The 14211-nt window shown below is 51.6% G+C and overlaps 4 protein-coding genes across 4 annotated transcripts; 3 read left to right on the top strand and 1 right to left on the bottom strand.

The window, feature by feature from the left end:
- Positions 1–713: 713 nt before the first annotated feature.
- On the top strand, positions 714–5769 carry Cand1 (Cullin-associated and neddylation-dissociated 1). Its single transcript, XM_003741393.2, has 5 exons — positions 714–974; positions 1432–1855; positions 1955–2250; positions 2354–5030; positions 5153–5769. Exons 1-5 carry the CDS (start codon positions 794–796, stop codon positions 5343–5345), a joined length of 3771 nt encoding a protein of 1256 aa, XP_003741441.1. The 5' UTR covers positions 714–793; the 3' UTR covers positions 5346–5769.
- On the bottom strand, positions 5770–6944 carry Bin1 (histone deacetylase complex subunit SAP18). Its single transcript, XM_003741395.2, has 3 exons — positions 6762–6944; positions 6149–6400; positions 5770–5977 (listed from the first exon to the last, which is right to left on the bottom strand). The coding sequence occupies exons 1-3, from the start codon at positions 6807–6809 to the stop codon at positions 5858–5860; spliced, it is 420 nt and encodes a 139-aa protein (XP_003741443.1). The 5' UTR covers positions 6810–6944; the 3' UTR covers positions 5770–5857.
- An 816-nt stretch (positions 6945–7760) lies between these two features.
- Positions 7761–9358, top strand: mnb (minibrain). The gene has a single exon (XM_029110937.1). The coding sequence runs from the start codon at positions 7931–7933 to the stop codon at positions 9356–9358; it is 1428 nt and encodes a 475-aa protein (XP_028966770.1). The 5' UTR covers positions 7761–7930.
- Positions 9359–11630: 2272 nt separating this feature from the next.
- Positions 11631–14127, top strand: LOC100907363 (protein kinase C beta type-like). Its single transcript, XM_003741417.1, has 7 exons — positions 11631–11658; positions 11738–12250; positions 12383–12726; positions 12842–13053; positions 13157–13326; positions 13444–13809; positions 13895–14127. Exons 1-7 carry the CDS (start codon positions 11631–11633, stop codon positions 14125–14127), a joined length of 1866 nt encoding a protein of 621 aa, XP_003741465.1.
- The last annotated feature ends 84 nt before the right edge of the window (positions 14128–14211 follow it).

Raw genomic sequence — 14211 nt, 5'->3', positions numbered from 1 at the left:
CACTAGAAAGGAGGCGGTAAGGACCTTCCAGGAACGTCTTCGACACTACCACCACCGTCACCGCGGAAACCAGCGACATAGCTGGCTTAGACTTATTCATCTCGGAGGGAGAGACAAGCCACAGAGTTGGTCTATGGGATCGCGCGGATCGATCGATATCACGATCCGAATCGACGTGAAAAATTATTGTCAGCGCTTCTCGACTGTATTTGGACGAAGACGACTTCAGTCTTGCCTGTAAAGAAAGGGCATGGGAATCCCCGTCACGCTGTCATCAGTGGCAGATTCGAAGAAAATCAAATATCAGTTTCGATGTTCGACCGTTTCAGCTCCTCGGATAGATCGCAGAAGGAAGACCTTCAAGCTGCGCGACCGTCCGTGTTCAGGTCGAGAACACACCACTCGGTCTTGCTGGTGATCCGGGAATCCACCTGCTTACGGGAAATACTCAGATTTGCAGAAATCACCCTGTTCGCGGTATCTCTCGAGTGATGTGTTCCCGGAGGCCGGGGTCCGCATGGCGCCGCAGGCGCTCAACCTCAAGAAATCTGAATGCTGGCGCCATTCGAATGATCCCAACCACCTCCTTTTTATACCGGCTGTGTCCGGCTTTGGGTTTCTGGCTGTGTTTGGAGGAGGTAGTGTCGGCAGCAGAAGTCTGTGCGCAACACACGGCGACGAGCGTCCTAACTCCCCTAGCCGGAGCTCCACTGCTAGCGAAAATCCGGTGATAGGAACAGAAGTCGGGAATTGCTCTTGGGATAATCCCTGCGAATCCAGCAGCGGCCTCGTCATGGCCGGCACTTATCCGATATCGAATTTGCTTGACAAAATGACTTCAGCTGACAAGGATTACAGATTCATGGCCACGAACGATCTCATGACCGAGCTGCAAAAAGATTCGATTAAGCTCGACATTGCCTCGGAGGAGAAAGTTGTCCAGATGCTTCTGTTATTACTTCGCGACAAGAACGGTGAGTGCCCATGGCGATCTCTCGAATCGAGCGGGAGAGCTTTCCGATGTGCCGGTTCTTCGGCTCGGTTCCGCGAATCGGGACCATTTGAGGAACCGAAGGCCCGCTAGAGTTCCCGCCTTGAACTCCCAGAGGCTAAGCATGGCTCCAAGCCAAGGGCGCATCTCCATGAGCGTGAGATCCGATCCGATGCAGAATCTTCATGTCATCCGGGAACACCGGTCCCGCGCCTCTAGACGAATCCCCCAGTGAATCACTCTACGCGAATCCAAACCTCGATCGATCTACCCGAGACAGTGCTTTCTGGTGTTCGTAAAAGACTCCAACTCCGGTTTCCATCGTCCATTGATTTTTCGAATTATGAGGATGAGGCGCGAGCCCGGAATCCTGTGCCGACATCGGCACGAATCAGCGTGGACGGCTCCGTACTCAGGCTCGTCTTGACTCTTGATTACAGGTGAGGTGCAGAACCTGGCTGTAAAATGTCTGGGACCTGTCGTGAACAAGGTTCGAGAAAATTTCGTGGAGCTCATCGTCGAGACCCTCTGCCAAAACATGGTCTGTGAAAAAGCCGAAGAACTGCGAGATATATCGTCCATCGGGCTGAAGACAGTTATAAACGAGCTACCCTCGAACAGCAACGATCTTGTGGTTTCAATCTGCAAGAAGATCACGAGCAGATTGAACTCGATCGTGGCTGACAGCACTTCGAAACAAGAAGAAATTTCTATACAGCTAGAAGTTCTGGACCTCTTCGGAGATCTCCTCAGCCGTTTCGGTATCGGCTTGGTTTCTTATCATGCGTCGATTCTCGAGGCTCTCCTACCTCAACTCCGCAGTCCTCGACTGGCAGTGCGCAAAAGGGCCATCACTTCAATCGGGTAAGGATTCTTGAAGCACAGATGTGACTTTCCTCTACCGAAGATATCCGTTCCAATGGGATTTGACAACCCTGTCTGAAATTCGTCCTGGTTCCGCAGATATTTGACTGCCACCTGCACGGACAGTCTTTTCAATAAATTCATGGAGAACATCATTCACGAGCTGTCGAAGAACTCCGACCCTTCGCTCACGCGTACATATATTCAGTGCATCGGCACGACTTCCCGACATTCGGGGCATCGCGTCGGTAACCATCTAGACAAACTGATGCCGTTGCTGACCGGCTTCTGCGTCCGTGCTGAAGAGTTCGGTGACGAACACGGCGACGAACTCCGCGAGTACTGCATCCAAGCCTTCGAAGGGTTGGTCAGAAGGTGTCCCAAAGAAATCACCGGTGAGTGGATATCTCGGCGAAATCTCTCGTCCATGGACTCCGATGGGATCTTCGATCCCTTTGTCGAGCGAATTCTAACGGTCGCTGTTTCCAATCACCGTAGGTCACATCCCTAGCATCATCTCGATATGTCTCGATTTCATCTGTTACGATCCCAATTACAATTATGACGATGACGACGATTCCGAAGAGGGCATGGAGACCGATGGTGAAGTCGATGAGAGCGACGAAGAACCCGACGAGGAATATTCGGACGACGACGACATTTCCTGGAAAGTCCGGAGAGCTTCAGCGAAGTGCCTCGAGGCGACGATATCCAGTCGCCACGACATGTTGATCGACTTCTATAAGACGATCTCACCGCAGCTGATCTCACGCTTCAAAGAACGTGAGGAAAACGTCAAGGTGGATATATTCAACGCCTACATCGCGCTTCTGCGGCAGTCGAGATCTTCCGGACCTCGGGGCGACGAGTGTAATGAGGGACCAACCCAGATGCTGCGGGAGCAGGTGCCTCATCTCGTCAGATCTCTAACCAGCCAGCTCCGCAAAGAGAAGAAATCCATCAAAACCCGACAGGGCTCCTTCCACCTGCTGTCGGAGCTCACGGCCGTGGTGCCCGGAGCTCTGATCGAGCACATCGCCGATCTGGTCCCGGCCATTCAGACGTCTTTGTCGGAGAAAGACAAGACCACATCGTCGAACATGAAAATCGACACCTTGAACTTCCTCCAGCAGCTCATCGCGACTCATCCAATCGAAGCCTTCCACCCCCACATCCCCATTCTGGTGCCAGCCGTTATCCAAGCCGTATACGACTCGTTCTACAAAATCAGTTCGGAAGGCCTCAACGTCCTTCAACTTCTCGTCAGGGTCATCCGACCGTTCGACGGACAACCGAATGCTTTCAATTTCGGTCCGTATGTCACGCAGATATACCAGTGCACTCTGGTCAAGCTGAAAGCGACCGACATCGACCAGGAAGTGAAGGAGAGGGCGATATCCTGCATGGGTCTGATCATCTCCATTCTCGGCGATCATCTACGGGAGGAACTCCAGACGTGTCTGCCGATCTTCGTCGATCGACTCCGGAACGAAATCACCCGGTTGACGACGGTGAAGGCCCTCACCCAGATCGCGGCTTCGCCGCTGAGAATTCCTCTCGATATCATACTTTGCGACGGAGTGTCGATCCTCGCCAGTTTCCTCCGGAAGAATCAACGTTCCCTGAAAGTGAGCACTCTGACGCTGCTCGACACGATGTTCAAACACTATCCCACCTCGTTCGATCCGAACATGGTGAACTGCATCATGAAGGAACTCCGTCCTCTGATCCACGAGTCCGACCTGCACATTTCGCAGCTGACGCTGAATCTCCTCACGTCCGTCTCGCAAGTACATCGTCATTCGCTGATGATGGTCACGAAAGAAATTCTGCCGGAGATACTTGTTCTCGTTAAATCTCCGCTGCTTCAGGGGGCGGCGCTGAACGCAATGCTCGAGTTCCTGAAAAGTCTCTCGAACTCGAACGTGGAGGGCGTCGGTTTCCGACAGCTGCTCATGCTGCTGACCGGCTTGGTCTACCAGCAGAGTCAGACGAATCAGCCTATCCACAAGAACGCCTATCACTCAATCGCGAAATGCGTCGCCGCTCTGACCGTTGCCAACTTGAACAATCCAGAAGCGCAACAGGTCGTCCCACAGTTCCTCAGCGAGATTTCAAACTCTTCGTCGACGGACTCCGTGCACCAGTTCGCTCTATTGGCCATCGGTGAGATCGGGAAACACATCGACCTGAGCGGAATCCCCGACCTGAAGGCGGTTCTCGTGAGAGCGTTCGATTCGAGCTCCGAGGAGGTCAAAACCGCGGCTTCGTTCGCCCTGGGCAGCGTCGCTGTCGGAAATCTCCAGGAGTATCTACCGTTCATTCTCACGGAAGTCGACGACAATCCCAAGAAACAGTATCTGCTGCTGCATGCCTTGAAAGAGACGATATCGTGTCAGAGCACGAACGCTTCGACCGTGCACGCTCTGATGCCTTATATCGATCCGATTTGGCATAAGCTCATGAGCAACTGCGAGTGCGAAGAAGAGGGGACCCGGAACGTGGTGGCCGACTGTCTCGGGAAACTCTGTCTCATCGATCACGAGAAGCTCCTTCCTAAACTCACGGCCGCCTTGCAATGTCCTGGAGTTTATGCGCGAGCGACGGTTGTGAACGCCATGAAGTTCACCATCACCGATCAGCCGCAACCGATCGATGCGCTCCTGAAAACGCGCATCGGCGAGTTCTTCGCGGCGCTTAGGGATCCGGATATCAACGTCCGTCGGGTTGCGCTCGTCGCGTTCAACTCGGCCGCTCACAACAAGCCGGTTCTCGTCCGAGATCTCCTGGACCAGGTGATGCCCCTGCTCTACAGTGAGACGAAAGTTCGACAGGAACTCATTCGCGAAGTCGAAATGGGTCCCTTCAAGCACAAGGTGGACGACGGACTCGATATTCGGAAAGCTGCGTTCGAATGCATGTACACGCTGCTCGACTCCTGCATGGACCGCATCGATGTCTATGAATTCCTCACCCATCTCGAAGGTGGTCTCAAGGACCACTACGACATAAAAATGCTGACGTACCTCATGCTAGTTCGTCTCGCAACGATTCGACCTTCGGCGCTGCTTCAGCGGATGGACACCGTCATTGAAGCTCTCAGGGAACAGGCGAACATGAAACTCAAACAGTTCCCCGTGAAGCAAGAAGTCGAACAGCAGGAAGAACTCAAAAGGTGAGAGGCCTGACGACGCGGAATTCATTCAGAGCGACGTTTTTTTTCTTGTATCGTATGCGCTCCCCTCAAATCCGTGAATCGTCATCAAAGTGACTTAAAGAGTTCCTCCTCCTCCCCAGGTCCGCCCTGCGCGCTTTCTCAGCACTGCAACAGATCCCCGACGCGGAAAAGTGCCCGCAAGTCGTAGACTTCATAAACCATATCAAAGGCACTCCCGATCTCCGACGTATGTACGAAGGCATTCAAAAAGATGCGAATCACTCGATCGGCTACAATCACGAAAACTTCCACGAGGAAAACATGGTTTATTGAACTTGGAATGAATGACAAGCTCGAATGGCAGGAAGAAATCGAATGAGTCGACTCTTTCCGACGAGCTCTCGGCAGGAGGTACCTGTAGCTGTCACAAATCGGAGCTCCGCCGGTGCGAGGAGCACTGAATTCGATAACGTAAGCCGTTTTAACATCAAAACGCCAAATGTAAAAAGAGATAGTTGTGTGGTTCTCGATTCAATTCTTGTCGTTAAGACACACCGGTGTTGGTCGGAATGTGTGGCGTAATGTTTTGAGAGCACCAGTCTCCTTGACGGAAAATTCCGTGGAGATTTTTTCTGCTCGAACCGAAGAATCGCTCAGCGAGCTCGAGTCGCTACGTGAGTCCTCATCGTCTGCAAGATCAGCCGCTTTTTCATCGGGGAGAATGGAACAATAAAGTTAAGGGTTGACTGATTTCGAATCGTTCAAGGTATACGTTTTTCTTTTATTGAGTTATTCGAGCGATGTATTGGATGCTGAAGATGAATTATAGTACATGTCTAAGATTCTCAATATCTTGGATTCCCGCCGGAGCGTGGGGGAGTGATGGCGATGTCCAAGTAGTCACCGATCGTGAATCGGAAGTCCCGCAAGGTCTTGGTGTCATCTGGGCCCTTCTGACCAGATACCTAAAAGGGGAGATACATGGGAGTCAACTTCGGTCCGCTACAGACTCCGGAATATTCAAACTGCCGATGCCGATCTCGGGTCGATCCGTGCGGTTGGTCGGTGGGTCAGTCTCTTAAACGTCAGGAGAGAAAGGGAAAACCGAGATTTGGCGAGGAATATCCCACACTCACCGTGGAGCCAATTTCGCGGAATCTGTACATGGCGCTGTTCCTGTCCGGATAGACAAGAGCGAAGTCGAACACGGTGCCTTTTTTCCGTGCTTCGCGGTTGACTTCCTTTATGAGACCGGTCAGTTCCCGAAGGGACGCGTCCATCCAGGTATAAACTTGCAGCTCATTCGAGGGAACCTGACCCCTCGAATAGTCGGTCGTTGAGTGGTGTCTCACGTTCGAGAGGAATACACGCAGCAAGAGGGGACAGGTCTGTGGAGGTGAGGGCAATAATCAGCGGCATTCGAGCACTTCCGATTCGAGGTCGCGAGAAATTTTCCGATGTATAGCCGGCTTCCTGGAGCTTGCTTCACAGGGAGGAAAATAAAAAACGAACGAAGGAGCGGAAATAATTTCCAAGCACAATTCGATACATCTTGGTGTCTTGTCGACTTCTTAGGAGGGTAAATTCTGTCGCGTGCATTCTCGAGCGTCCAAATTTCGGAGCGAGAGGTGAAACACCTTTCCTCGGCTGCATCAAAAGCCATTTCGACTTGATGCAGCTGCCGGTCCCCGGTGGGTTTAAGAACGTGTAGCGTGATTTGTTTAATCGGAGTTTTGGATTGAGGCTCACCTTTTCCCTGTCGACAGGTTTATCAGCGTTGAACTTCACAGCTTCCATTCTCTTGGATTATTCGCGATTCACTCTCGGGGAAAGGGTTTTTCCGCGGGAATTTCACGGGATTCAGGATACAAAATCAATCGAACCGCCTTCAGACTCAGCCTGCGTGTGCTCTTTGTTTTGAAGGCACCACAGAGAAGGAGAGCAAACGCGAGATCAAACAATGACAATTGGGAGAGGGAAATGTGTCCCGAAGATTTGGGATCGGACCCGACGGGAAGCCCGGTTTCCAAGCTGCGTGATTCTCGCAGGTATCGGCAACAGCTGAGGAAAGTCAACTTCAGAGAGAAATCCTCAGTTTCCGGAACTGGTTCGCAGAGCTTTCCGTTTCGAGGCTCTTCGGCATCCGGGTGCTGCAGGCCCAGAGGGCTACGCACGGGTGACGCGGTGCAGGGTACCGACAGCGAACTAGATCCTTGAATACGTGCCAAGCGTGGAGCTTGATCGCGGAGAAAATCCCGACACTCGACTAATCCGAGCCGCGCATTCCTTCTTCGCGGGCTGTTCGCAGCATCTCCACAGAGCTCCCACCCAAAGCGAGACTTTGTTGTAGCGGGGAGCGGAGCGATATTCATAACGGGTTCAGGGCAATGGACTCACATCGAATGTAGGAATACTGCTTCATGTCCGAACGGACGTGCTGAAGCAAGTTTCATCGCTTGATGTATACAACGTCAGAATCAGTGGACGAACCCTTCCAATGGTCGAGCAGAAGAGTCGCTCGTTGGGATGAGAATCCCGAGCCGTTCGTAGCGTTTCCGGGTGCGTATCACCCAATTTGCTGTCTGCGGAAGAAAAAGACGGCACCGAGAGGAGCTGACTGAGACCACGGTTGGTTCCGCAAAACGGAGAGCGATGTGGTTATCGTGAGCCGTTCGATGCTGAGAAGGCCGCCGGATGGCTTCTAGCTGTTCGTGAAACTCGTTCCACCCCGTAGCTACGCGTCGGTGGAAGAAGAGAAGGAAGACCCAGCGAGAAGAAACAGCAGCAGCAGCAGCAGCACCAGCTACTCACCAACAGCAACAACAACAATAGAGCCCTAGGGAGAAATTGTAGGTGGTAGTTTCTTCATCTTCACTGCCGCCACCAACGCCGCCAACGCCGCTACCGTCAGCTTCGCTATGGATTATAGTCTAATCGCTACCGGATTGGATCCGACTTCGGATCTCAACGCAGGCCTCAGCATTCCCAAACCGAATGCGAAGCCATACAAGCGAGTGCTTGGGGGCGAATACAATTCGATAATTCCTTCGGAAGATGGAACTATGGTTCAAGGTCCTCTCAGGAACATGACAGCATTTCTTATGGAGGCCCACAAAAAGCCAACGTACCGGGACCATTCAAAAGCACCACTGCGCCGATTGAGTGTCGACCTCATCAAAACCTACAAACACATCAATGAAGTTTACTACACGAGAAAAAAGCAGAGACGCGCCGCACAACAGCAGCAGGCCGTACAGTTGGAGTCGGACTCGAAGGAGGACGCCACCGGCTACGACGATGAGAACGATGACTACATCGTGTCGAAAGGACAAGTGTTCGTCGGACGGTACACGATCGACTGCTTGATAGGCAAAGGCTCGTTCGGCCAAGTTGTGAAAGCCTATGACAACGAAGAGAAGAAATACGTAGCCATCAAAATCATCAAGAACAAGAAGGCCTTTTACAACCAGGCGCAAATCGAGATCCGACTCCTCAACATGATGAACGACTTCTGTTCGGCGGGTGCCGAAAAGGTCGTCCGGCTCTGGGGACACTTCAAGTGGAAAAATCATCTTTGCCTCGTATTTGAACTGCTGTCATACAACCTATACGATCTTCTAAGGAACACAAACTTTCGTGGTGTGTCGCTCAACTTAACGCGGAAATTCGCGCAGCAGATGTGTACGGCTTTGTGTTTCCTGTCGTCGTCGCAGGTGCAGATAATCCACTGCGATTTGAAGCCGGAGAACATTTTGTTATGCAACCCGAAACGCTCCGCTATTAAAATTGTTGATTTCGGTAGTAGTTGTCAGGTAGGCCAGCGAGTTTATCAGTACATACAGTCGCGCTTCTATCGATCGCCCGAAGTACTCCTGGGCATCCCGTACGGGCTTCCCATTGACATGTGGTCACTGGGTTGCATACTTGTCGAGATGCACACGGGTGAGCCGCTTTTCTCTGGATCCAATGAAGTCGATCAGATGAACAAGATCTGCGAAGTGCTCGGCATGCCTCCCAAATCGTTGCTCGACCACGCCCGGAAAACGGCGAAATACTTCGACCATCTGCCGGACGGTACGTACTACCTTAAAAAATGTCCATCGGGCAAGATCTACCAAGCACCGGGAGAACGCCGATTGCACGACATCATCGGAGTCGAAACAGGTGGACCTGGAGGAAGGCGACTGGGTGAACCGGGTCATAGAGTTCAAGACTATCTCAAGTTCCGAGATCTTGTGTTAGCGATGCTCGACTACGATCCAGCGAGTCGAATCACGCCCGTCGAGGCATTGCTCCACCCGTTCTTCAGTAAAAGTGAAGACGACCGTCCGCTTGTCAAAGACTGATTACGGATGGGAGACGAATGCTCGTCGGACGCAGGGGTTTCCCGTCTACGTCTGACAGAGCCTTCGAGCCGATAAGCAGCTCAATCGGTAGGTCCCTCGGTCGGTCATTCTCTCAATCGGCGATTCAGTCCACGACGGCAGCTGTAGCAGCGATGAGCACGATGTCGATCGGTCCAATCCGAGGGTAACGAGACCACTGGAGGAGCTCCTGGGCTCGAACCCCTCGTCTTCGGGAGCTCAGATCCAACGTTTGTGTGGGACGACTTGTACTGGGAGCGAATCGTCTGAGATGCTCCGAGGCATCGAGTTCGTGCCCAACCCGAAGACGACCAAAAATAACAACAACAACAAAATTTACATCGACAACGACGACAACGGATAAATGATGAAAAGAGGAGGAAATATCGGCTCCACGTTGTCCGCAGCCATACGACGTTGCTTGCGCTGAAGTTGCTGGTGGATCATGCCGGACGAAGTCTCGGTATTCGACATGGTCTTTGTTCTGCTGAGAGTCGTCGATAAGCGCGAGCCGTAGATATCATCCTGTAGCACGTGACATCCCGTAGAACAAGGAGCCCCCGCTGCCCCTGTTCTCCTATTCACAGCAGCAATACGATCTAAGAGGAGGATATGTTACGCCTGCAGCGCGTGTGATGTGAGCGTGAAACCGTCTGTGCAATTTGCGCGAAGTGGACCTCTGCAACTCAAATAGGTCTTTCGCTCTCTGATGACCCACGTTTTGAAGACGCGACGTCAATTTCACTCATATGTAAATATATGATATTTATTTCGTTCACTGTGTGGTGAATATGATGAGATGGAGTTCTTGCGGCCGCAGCAGCAAGTAGATGATGATGATCGTCAGTAGTGGAAGCAAAACAAAAGTTTCTGTGCGTAAGCGGGTGTCCCCGCCGGTCTCTTTCCCTGTAAATATTTCCGAACCAACTCTGGAAAAATCACTTAGAAGCAATGAATGACAAGCGTGGACGAGGATGAAGTGTACGCCGCTTACATACTTCGGAAAATCATGGAGGCGGATCGACAAAGCGAGGAAGTAGTCTACTCGAAGATATTCCCTTCCTTGCCACACAAGGAGAATACTGAAAATTATAATATTTGTAATCGTTCGGAAAGAGAATTGTTTGTGAGAATCGAATTTCGTATCGGCGTCGAAGAAAAATACAAAACGAATTCTGGGTGGCTAGAAAAAATCAAACTCCGTGTCGTTATTCACCTGATGTAGGGCTTCGTTTCCGTTCCGGAGAACGTCGCGACTTTCCGATCAGCTCTCTGTCAGGAGCAAGGCGTATATCCTCCTTCGGTGACTGAGATTTTGTGAGATTTTGGATTTCAATCCGAATCGAGTTCAGACTAATCGTTTGCCACGACTCTTCCAGTGGGACGATCCCTATCGATCGAGGAGTCGCGCACGGGGTCTGTCTCTGCGAGGGAATCGAGGAACGTAATTTCTCGGGCCACGCGCGAGCCTCATGAAGCTCATATTGTCTCGAGCTGCGAATCATCGTTCTAGTGGGATCATATTCCCCCACATAGCTGATCGAGCCCACCATGTCGAGGACGCGTAAGCAAACTCGATAGTCCATGCTCGAACAAGGCGACGTTCTTGGAGAGGCTTGCTAAAAACGAAGGCCATTCACGAGGCAGTCGGAAGCTCGATCTGCGGATTTCGAGGACCTGCGAAGAATGTCGCACAGAATGCTGCGTCAGCGAAGTTCACGGAGAAGACACGCCCCGACAGATATCGGAGATCTGGTTGAGATCCGTTTCGCTCCTTTCGAAACGCACCTAAGGCTCATGCTGTGAAGCCTTTGCATCTATTCAGGCGGAGCAGGAACCCCCGATCTATCTTGGCTGGAGGAAACTTCTCCAACAGGTCTCGGATTTTCTCCCGCGAATCCGGATTTGGCTGGACGCCCCCGTAGTTCGACACTCTCGCAATTTCGCAATCACCGTCCTTCGCTCATTCTGACTGCTAGTCATAGCACTCCCTTAGCCTGCTGTGCTAGGCAGAATCATCGAAGCTGTTCCCGCAAATGTCCCGAGTGATTAAGTGCCGTCGGGTTGACCATCACGTCTTGAGCTTGAGTTTTCAATATTCCGTTGTCGGTAAAAAAAAATATCCGTAGTTCCTATCTGCTGCTAGTATTTGATGGGGAAAACAACGAACCTCCGTAATCATTGATACTGAGCATACTGAGAGCACGATTCCGGGGCTCTCCGGAATCAGATCCAGGACAGTTCGAGAATCGGAATGGACGAGGAACGGGACCAAGCCCCAGGTAGAGTTTGGAATCGGAGAAAGGGATCGGGTGTCGGATGCGAGGTTGAATTGGTTTCAACCGTAGAATCCGCCTCCAGGTTCAGCGCAGTACACGCGCGCAATCAAGCAGAGTATGCGACAAGCGATAATAATTGCGTACGATAATTATCCGGACGTCGTGCATTCAGCACAAGTCTGCTTGGAAAGTTTCATAAAGACTGAGCGAGTTCTCACGACGAATCGATATCCGAGGGAACATTACGTTCAGGAACAGCATTGTCTGGTGGCGATCGATTACGCGGACCGTATAGCTAAGAAAAGATTCAATTTCCTCGATGCACGGGAGGATCTCGGGAATCTCGCTGTTTTATACGAAGAGTTCGTGTCGCGTGATCCTAGAGCAGCCGTCACGTCACTGCGTCTATTCCGGGCATTGGTGCAAATTATATCGGAGCTTGCGTCCCTGATCGAAAACCAAACAAGAGTTCAGATAACGAATTGGCAATCTGTTCTGGAATTCTACGCTATTCCCGTGACGTCGAGCGTAAAGACGGAAGATATCGCGAACCTTCTTCCCCGTGTCTCTCAAATCACAGAGATTAAAGTATTGGGTGAGTCCCGTTCTCTGATTGATGCATACGGCTCCGGGATCTGTACCGGCCGAATCAGGAACCGCCCCCAATGAGGCAGGGTAAACGATCTTCCGCTGAATTCGGCCTCGAAAAGGTATCTCGCTCGATCAGGTGCCGGAGGCTTCGGCGCTATCTATCATGTTCGCGTTGGCAACATCAACCTCTCTGGGAAACTGGTGCCGACTGCGAAATTCAAAACAACGAAACAAGCTTGCGCTGAGAAAGTGGTTGGGAGCATGGTCAACAGCCCCCTGCTCGTCCGGTACCACGCTTGCTATCAGACAAGTCACGCCTACGTGACGCTCATGGAATACATCAGAGGCGTGGACTTGCAGCGGATCATCCAGGGGAGGACGAATTTTTTGAACGATGATGTCAACAAGATCATCTTAGCGCAGCTGGGATTAGCTCTCCAGTATCTTCACTACCGAGGCTTCATCCACAGGGACATAAAGGTGAATGAGCTCGGCTTGTTGGTGTCCGATATTCGAGCTCCAAGTTCGTATTCCTCCAGTTCGAGTTCAGGAACGCTTTCGCTCAGGATATGAGACCCCGCATCCAATATTCCAGCCGTCGAATGTCATGATCCATCCGACTTGCCGCGTCCAGCTCATCGATTTCGACACGTGCAAAATATGCGTTGGGAGGTTTCTGTCCGGAAACCAGAACAGTTTCATTAGACGAACCTTCGTCGAGTTCAATGACGGTGAATCCGCTGGAACCCTCTATTTCCTTCCGCCCGAAATATTGCGGAGAAAGCCCTATGGCAGAGCGATGGATTGGTGAGAGAGGTTTCTTCGCATGGCGCTGGAAATTTCCCCCCCAGCCCCCTCCTCATTCATACAGGGATCACCCTGTGAATGAACGACTCGGAATATCCACTAGGTGGGCTCTGGGCGTGACGTCTTACCAGCTCTGCTCAGGGAAGCTGCCCTTTCGAGGCTACAACGAGAAAATACTGAAGGAGCGAATAAAAAAAGGACATGTCAAGTACGTATCAGGAGCTACCCTGCATCAGGAGCTCACCAAGAAGTTGCTCGTGAAGTTCCCGACGCGTAAGAAATCCCGTCTCATCTCAGTATCGCTCTTCCCTCCAGAGACCTCCTGCCCCCAATGCTCGATCGGCACGGCATCGCTTATTCCTACGCCTCGAACGTGTTTCGTGATTTCAGAACGTATAACGTCGGCTCGCTTCGAGGATTACAAGAACCATGCTTGGTTCGGATCTGTCGATTGGCACCGGATGGGATGTATCGATCCAGCGCCTTTGAGCTGTTTCTTCAATGCACACGACGGCACCTTTTCACCAAAAGCTGATATGGTTGCCCATAAAGTCAAGGCCAAGAAACTCCTGAACTTTAGCCAAGTTTATGATTTACCAGCTCACGAGCAAGAGCCCTTATTCACCCTTTTATCGAGAGGTTTCGAGTATAGTATGCGCAAATTACACTCGGGGGAAATGGCCTCTGAGTCCGACATGACCGAGCCGTTCGAGTCCGCTGACACCAACGTGAAGTTTTCCAAGTACAAGTTCAACAGTGAGTCTCTGCGCCGTGCCTCTGGAACTTGTGGATGCCGAGCTTCCATCACTGTCACGCTATCGAGTAATACTTCTTGGCGCAGGTTACCTGATTGGCAAGAACAAGAGCAAGATCAAACAGGAGTCGATATCTGATACTTTGAACAACGACGCCTTTGAGCAAGAGGTCATCACGGAACAACAATGCTCTCTGGATGAAGAGAGCGTGAAGGAGGCTGAGCAAGCTGCGCCCATCGCCGCATCGACGGACGAGGACGATCTACCGCAAGCAACTCTCCATCAAGCTGCGCAATTAGCTAACACGAAGGCGGATTAGAGTTGTTGGTTTGTTTTCTCGTACTACAATTTATGTTGGAGCCCTATAAATGATGATGATGGACATGCGATGGGTATCATTTCT

The sequence above is a fragment of the Galendromus occidentalis genome, unplaced genomic scaffold, assembly GCF_000255335.2.
Source record: "Galendromus occidentalis unplaced genomic scaffold, Mocc_1.1 scf7180000077170, whole genome shotgun sequence".
In the NCBI taxonomy this organism is placed as follows: Eukaryota; Metazoa; Arthropoda; class Arachnida; order Mesostigmata; family Phytoseiidae; genus Galendromus; species Galendromus occidentalis.
The sequence above is the reverse complement of the archived record's forward strand: the minus strand, read 5'-3'. Positions and strand labels throughout refer to the sequence as shown.

Coding starts and splice junctions, on each gene's coding strand:
- LOC100907363 (XM_003741417.1), top strand. CDS start 11,631: ATGGACGAGGAACGGGACCAAGCCCCAG. Junction 12,251..12,382: donor CACAGAGATTAAAGTATTGG/GTGAGTCCCGTT, acceptor TCGCTCGATCAG/GTGCCGGAGGCTTCGGCGCT. Junction 13,810..13,894: donor TTCCAAGTACAAGTTCAACA/GTGAGTCTCTGC, acceptor TTCTTGGCGCAG/GTTACCTGATTGGCAAGAAC.
- Cand1 (XM_003741393.2), top strand. CDS start 794: ATGGCCGGCACTTATCCGATATCGAATTTGCTTGACAAAATGACTTCA. Junction 975..1,431: donor ATTACTTCGCGACAAGAACG/GTGAGTGCCCAT, acceptor TCTTGATTACAG/GTGAGGTGCAGAACCTGGCT. Junction 1,856..1,954: donor AGGGCCATCACTTCAATCGG/GTAAGGATTCTT, acceptor CTGGTTCCGCAG/ATATTTGACTGCCACCTGCA.
- Bin1 (XM_003741395.2), bottom strand. CDS start 6,809: ATGGAAGCTGTGAAGTTCAACGCTGATAAACCTGTCGACAGGGAAAAG. Junction 6,401..6,761: donor AACCTGTCGACAGGGAAAAG/GTGAGCCTCAAT, acceptor TCACCTCCACAG/ACCTGTCCCCTCTTGCTGCG. Junction 5,978..6,148: donor TCCGCGAAATTGGCTCCACG/GTGAGTGTGGGA, acceptor CTCCCCTTTTAG/GTATCTGGTCAGAAGGGCCC.
- mnb (XM_029110937.1), top strand. CDS start 7,931: ATGGATTATAGTCTAATCGCTACCGGATTGGATCCGACTTCGGATCTC.